Genomic DNA, 7,293 nt, shown 5'->3' on the forward strand with positions numbered 1-7,293 from the left:
AATGAAAAAAATTCCCCCCTGCCCCCCGCCAAAAAAAAAAAAAATCAAGGCAGCTAGTACATACAGAAGGGAGAGGAGAGGATTTACTATTTTAATTTGTCCTTTCAATAGGATTTTTCTCCCGCTCCATCCTACTTATAATGTCCTGGATTGCCAACTTTAAAATACTGACAGGTATTCAGAGGATTCAAATAAAAAAGTAAGAGGGATTGTTAAAAGTAACTTATATCCATTCACAAGTCATGTAACACTGGCTCACAGCCTGGTAAAGAATCTCTTCCTTATGGGAGACTGAACAATGATTCTTTGAGGTACCAGAAGCAGACTTTGCCTTTGCAGAGAGGTGGGTCTTTTGCTTGAGCCTGGGTGTTCTGGCTTAATGCTGGCTTTCAGGAGGCAGCTACCTTCAATTTAAATTAAAAAAACAAAAAAACTATACCAACCAAACATTTGCTTAAACACAGACACACACACACACACACACAATATGAGGAGGAACTTCATACAAAAAAATTCAAGTCAGCAATGGGCATTTCCAAAAGGTGACGAGTTTTTTAAATTAAAATCTGTGAAAAATAAAATTCAAAATCGGCAAAGCACAAAACACCAAAACAACATGAAATGCTGCTCCAAGTAGGACCCTGGGTGTAGGGACCTTCATTGCTGATGGGATGAGACAAATTAACTGTACGAGAAGTCTGGGAGACGCTGGAACCGATGGTGGCTTCGCATGTTCCTGTCAACCCACTGAGTCAGACTGTATCTTTGCAGGTGTTTCTGTCGGCGGGCGTAGTTTCTATCAAGAGAGGGAGAGTACAAACAGGAAGGCTATTTCAACTAGAATGGCTATTTGTGCACAAAAAAAAAGGCCAGCACAACAATTTTAAGAAAATCTTTACTTCTGGAAATCAGGTATTAATTTTATATTTCAATTCTCGCAATTTTAGAAATTTTATACCATTTTATTTATATGAACACCACACCATAAGTGCTATTTCTTTCCAACTCCCAAAGCCACCTAATTCCCATAGGCAGTATGGTGATATGTGCCATATACACAATGTTCTAAGGAAAACTAATGTAGAATAATGTTTAAGTAGGGGAGGGAAAAAAAAAAAAACATTTTCTTCCTCCAGAAGAATTTAGGATAGGATCTATATTTCATTGTTTGCATCAGACCTGTACCTCCAGAAGGACCTCATTGTCTGACACAGCTCAAGGTTGCTCAGGACACAGCAGTTAAAATTAGAATAAATTCCCAGAAAGGTAAGTCATCATGTGAGTATCACATTGCAAGTTGAGACTGAAAAATTAACAGCACAGACTCAAAGTAAAGTTTCTTAGTTATGTGCTGGGCTGGGGTTCTGAGCAAGACACTCTGAGATAATTTGATCGCATTTTCAACCCTAAAAGTGCTCCTAATAACAATCTAGGAAACTTTCTGAAGATATGGATTCTAAAATTTAAAAAAAGAAAAAGAAAAAACAAACAAATACAGATATGGATTCTTGGCCTCTCCCTCCTCCCAGACTTAATGACTTAGAATACCTGGAATCAGGATACGAACATCTATATTTTTAGATATCTCCGCAGGTGATTATGAGTAGCAGCCAGGGTTGAAAATAACTGTAACAGTACCTGACATTTATCTATCCCTATATGCAAGTACTTGCTGAATTCTTTAAATACCCCTCCTCACTTAATACTGTGACAATCCTACTAGTATTTTCATTAAGTCCTTGCATAGGTAAGGAAATTGAACCTCAGATTAATAACTTACCCAAGGTCATACAGTAAAGTAAGTAGAAGAACCTGGATTTGAATTCACATCTGACTCCAGAATTTATCTAATAACAATTACACTATACTGCCTTTCCTTCTGAGAAATGATATAATTTTGACAACTACAGAGGGAACATGACCGTAAAGGCCCTAAAGCAAGAGGAAGAGTATTAGGAGATGAGGTTGGTGAACATAGGTCAAAGCATATAGGCTTTAGTAGGGGATTACAAGAATGGGAAGATGTGAGATGGGAAGCCACTAGGAAATATTGAGCAAATCTGACTGATGCTTTAAAAGAATCTCTTTCTTTAGCTGCTGAGTTGTGAACAGTGCACTGGCAAGGAGGGCATTTAGGAGACTTGCAACAATCCAGGTCAAATGATGAGAAATAGTTAGGCTTTGGATATACAGCTGACCCTCCATATCCATGGGTTCTACATCCATGGATTTAACCAACCATGGGTCAAAAATAGTCAAAGAAAAAAAATGGATGCTTCCATCTGTACTGAACATGTACAGACATTTTTTCCTTGTCATTATTTCCTAAACAATACAGTATAACAACTATTTGCATAGCATTTATACTGTATTAGTTATCATAAGTAGTCTAGAGATAATTTAAAGTATATGGAAGGATGTGCACAGGTTATGCAAACACTATGGCATTTTATATAAGGAATGTAAGCATCTGGGGATTTTGGTATCCAAAGAGCGTCCTGGAACTAATCCCTCATGAATACCAAGGACAACTGTATACGCAGAGCCTATGGGATTTGCTGGTAGACTGAATATGGGGTGAGAGAGAAAAGAGTAAAAGATGATTCCAAAGTTTTTGAGGATCTGAATCAAAGTAACTGAATAAATTTGTACAGCCACACTGCATCAAGAATCCAGAGAACTGTAATACTGAATATGAGTCTTAAAAAAAAAATTCCAGAAGATTTCAGAATTAGGAAGGTCCTTTGACACCAAGTTGCAAAGCTAGTATTAGAACTCAGGTTTCCTGAATTTCAGTCCAGTTTTTGTTTTGTTTTTTGAGACAGGGTCTTACCCTGTTGCCCAGGCTGGAGTGCAGTGGTACAATCACTGCTCATCACAGCCTCAAGCTCCTGGGCTTCAAGCAATCCTCCTCTCTCAGGCACTCTCAGGGACTACAGACACATACCACCGTGCCCGGTTAAGTTTCTGTATTTTTTGTAGTGATGGGGTCTCACACTGGCCAGGCTGGTCTCGAACTCCTGGGCTCAAGCAATCTTCCTGCGTTGGCCTCCCAAAGTGCTGGAATTACAGGCGTGAGCTACTGTGCTCAGCCTCAGCCCAGTTCTTATTCCATTATACTGCATCACTGTATTCACCCTGCCTCTTGAATTAAGCAATTCCATCCCCTACTCCCCACTACGTTCCTCCTGCAGCCAAATTTCACCTTTTTGTTTTTAGACGGAGTCTTGCTCTGCCACCCAGGCTTGAGTGCAGTGGCACCATCTTGGCTCACTGCAACCTCTGCCACCGGGATTCAAGCAATTGTCCTGCCTCAGCCTCCTAAGTAGCTGGGACTACAGACACTCGCCACCACGTCCGGCTAATTTTTGCATTTTTGGTAGATATGGGGTTTCGCCATGTTGGCCAGGCTGGTCTCAAACTCCTGACCTCAAGTGACCCACCCACTTTGGCCATCCAAAGTGCTAGGATTATAGACGTGAGCCACCGCGCCCAGCCATTCTACCCTTTTCCATCTTCTTCTAATCACCCACTCACCGCGTGGTGAGGTCCGAAGGATGCTGCCATTTTGAGTGCTGCATATGATGAACTTGATCCATCAAGGCACAAAGCTCCCCGGAGATACCTGTGATACAGAGGGATCAGTGGTTAGGAAACAGCTGAGTGAACTACTATGTCAGCCAACATTAAAGTATGTGCTTTCAGGGAAAGAGAAAAAAGGCACTGTTCTCAACAATATATACTTATGATTATCACAAGCAGTGACTATAAACCAGAATGGGGAGATTGCTCTTGGAGGGTGAAGGTGAAGCAATAGTGGCAGCCACCATTCATTCATTCAACACTTAGCTCCTACAATATACAGGGAACTTTACTTGTCCCTAGGAATATGGCAGTGAACAAGACACTGCCTCAATGAAGTTTATACAGGAGACAGATGATTCCAAAGTGGTGTGATAAATGCAGTGATAGAAATACAGACTGCTATAGAGACTGGGGGGCGGGGGTTAGGGAAAGCCCCCTCTAAGGGGAGTAACTATAGCAGGGATCTAAAGGATGTGTAAAATTAGTGAGGCAAAGAGGGGTAGGAGGTTAGATGTCCAAGAGATAAGTTAATACAAAGACCCAGAGACAAAAGACAGCAAATACATTCAAGAAACGAGGAGTTTAGAACAGATGGAGGTGGGCGCTCTTTGCTAACAAGAAAAATTGCTAGATGCAATTTCTCAAACACCTGGGATCCTGGCAGTGTACTAGACACTTTACATATTATCTTACTTAATTCTAAAAAAAATCTTATATGGAGATGGATGTTATTAATATCATTTCAAAGATGGGAAACTATGGCTCAGGGAGGTGAACTTGCCTGAAATTCTCTTTTTTTTTTTTTTGAGAGAGTCTTGCTCTGTCGTCCAGGCTGGAGTGCAATGGCATGATTTTGGTTCACCGCAACCTCTGCCTCCCGGGTTCAAGTGATTCTCCTACCTCAGCCTCCTGGGTAGCTGGGACAACAGGCGCCTGCCACCATGCCCAGCTAATTTTTGTATTTTTAGTAGAGATGGGGTTTCACCATGTTGGCCAGGCTGGTCTCCAACTCCTGACCTCAAATGATCCACCCACCACGGCCTCCCAAAGTACTGGGATTACAGGCGTGAGCCACCATGCATGGCCCTGAAATTCTTGATGACCCAGGATTCAATTAGCTCCTGTGTGACTCCATGTCCTTGCCACTATGCAATAATGCTAATTTTGCACTCAACCGTTGAGACTTAGGCTAAAACTCAATAGAAGCAGAAATAAAACACTAGTTAGGAAACAATTTCCCTAGATCAGTGGTTCGCAAATTTTAACATACATTATAACCAACTGGAGGTATTATAAAACAGATTGCTGGGCCTAGCCTACAGACTTTCTGATTATATATAATCAGAAAACTGCAGATCTGGGTAGGGCCTGAGAATTCGCATTTCAAGCAAATTCCCAAGTGATGCTGATGATGGTGGTCTGAGAACCACATTTTTTTTTCTTTTTTTTTGCGGGGGTGGTGGGGGGTAGGAGATGGAGTCTCACTCTGTCACCCAGACTGGAGTGCAGTGGTGTGATCTCGGCTCACTGCAACCTCCTCCTCCCAGGTTCAAGTGATTCTCCTGCCTCAGCCTCCTAAGTAGCTGGGATTACAGGAGCCTGCCACCACGCCTGGCTAATTTTTATATTTTTAGTAGAGACAGGATTTCACCATGTTGGCCAGGCTGTTCTTGAACTCCTGACCTCAAGTGATCCACTGCCTTGGCCTCCCAAAGTGCTGGGATCACAGGTGTGAGTCACTAAGTGTGGCTGAGAACCACACTTTGAAAATCAAAGCCCTAGACAGTGGAGACTTTTCAGCTAGTTTACATGTTTTTCATTACCTTATCTCCTGTGCTTTCGGGAATCAAGAGCAGTCTCAGTAGGCTATAGACTCATATTTTCAAGTTCTAGTAAAAGTAATGTAACTTTTAGGATAAATATAATTTATCTGAAGCCTCAAAAAGTAAAGCTTTGTAGAAAAAGTATACTATATACTTTGGAGTTAGGCAGAGTTGAGTTAAAATTCCAATCCATCAATTAGCTCTGTGACCCTGGGCAAATTATTTCACTTCTTCAGGGCTCACTACTACTTATCTATGAAAAGCAGATAATATAATTTAGCTTGAAGCTGAGTTTTAGGAATATTGTACATAAAAGACCTTGCACACTGCTATGGCACACAGCATGTGTGCAGTGAGTGCCAGCTATTATGATGTTAGCGCCTCAGGCCTATGTTAGCTTGCAAAGACTCTGCAAATCCTGTGAAATTTTAAGGAAAAACTTTTATTAAATGGATCCATCTACACACAAACTATGACATTTTATGGCACTCAAATATTTTTCTAACCATAACACTTTTTAGGAAAAATTTATAGATTTCATTAAAAGTTTCTCTACTGTTAAAAAAGCACGACCAAATGAAAGATAACTGACAAAATGAAAAATATATTTGAAACATATTTGGCAAAAGTTTAATGTCCTTTATCTACAGTCTCTTTATTTAAAAAAAAAAAAAGGTCAAGGGCATGAACATACAACTCGCAAATGATCAATAAACATTACAAAATCAATGTTCAATCTCACTCATATGGAAAGAAAAGGCATTACTGTCACTCCTTGAGAAGGAAATATAAATCAGAAATGAGTTTCCTCGTGAAGGGAAGTAACTCTTGATTAGGAAATTCCTTACTTGCTGGATTTGTAAAGCTAAAATCAAAGGTCTCAATTCAAATTGCCTTTCCAATACCCCACTTTCACCTTGCTAGCATTCCACTCCCTGTGGTCACCCAAAAAGGACATTTCAATGGGAGGCAGGGGAGGGGAGAATCAGCTTTATAAGAATTTCAAGGCCGGGTGCGGTGGCTCAAGCCTGTAATCCCAGCACTTTGGGAGGCCGAGACGGGCGGATCACGAGGTCAGGAGATCGAGACCATCCTGGCTAACACGGTGAAACCCCGTCTCTACTAAAAATACAAAAAACTAGCCGGGCAAGGTGGCGGGCGCCTGTAGTCCCAGCTACTCGGGTGGCTGAGGCAGGAGAATGGCGTGAACCCGGGAGGCGGAGCTTGCAGTGAGCTGAGATCTGGCCACCGCACTCCAGCCTGGGCGACAGAGCAAGACTCCATCTCAAAAAAAAAAAAAAAAAAAAAAAAAAAGAATTTCAAGATACATTTTCCCTACAAAAGCTTCACAAAGGAGGACTAGCAATATATGGAAATTCTGTGTCCATCAAAATGGAACCACGAGATTATCTATAGAACATGTCCTTCAGCTCACTCATCTCTTATCACCTGCATTTTAGAAAGTTAATCTGGCAATGGAAACTAAAGATAATAAATCTCCTACAAACATATCTATTCACATTAAATGATGAGAAGAATAGCCAGTTAGGCCAAAGGGGCCTAATATTCAAATATTTAACTTCTAGGAGTCAAATCCAGCAGCAGCAATTTATAAAATAACACTATATATCGAGCCTGTTTACATAAATAAAGGCACTGTCCTATGTGCTAGTTTATATATATCAATTCATTTATTCTTTACAACAATCCTCTAAGGTATTTTCCCCATTTTACAGACGAAAGTATATAAAACTATAAAGAAACTGAGGCACAGAAAAGTTAACTAATTTGCCCAAGGTCACATATCTAATGACAAAGTCAGAATTCCAACAATATAAAACTATCATAGGACTGACTTTCCTTAAAAAATTTTCTGGGACTGGCC

The 7,293-nt window shown here is 40.7% G+C and overlaps 1 protein-coding gene across 2 annotated transcripts in view; it reads right to left on the bottom strand.

The window, feature by feature from the left end:
* Nucleotides 1–526: 526 nt before the first annotated feature.
* Nucleotides 527–7,293, bottom strand: part of S100PBP (S100P binding protein) — a 50,317-nt gene continuing 43,550 nt past the window's right edge. For both annotated transcript variants that reach the window (XM_011955405.1, XM_011955406.1), the window contains 2 exons: nt 3,538–3,625; nt 527–796 (listed from right to left, as the gene is read on the bottom strand). In XM_011955405.1, the coding sequence (XP_011810795.1) occupies nt 682–796; nt 3,538–3,625 (203 nt within the window). In that variant the 3' untranslated portion in view covers nt 527–681. The remainder of the gene's footprint in view (nt 797–3,537; nt 3,626–7,293) is intronic.

This window comes from Colobus angolensis, unplaced genomic scaffold, assembly GCF_000951035.1.
Source record: "Colobus angolensis palliatus isolate OR3802 unplaced genomic scaffold, Cang.pa_1.0 Scaffold4, whole genome shotgun sequence".
NCBI lineage: Eukaryota > Metazoa > Chordata > Mammalia > Primates > Cercopithecidae > Colobus > Colobus angolensis.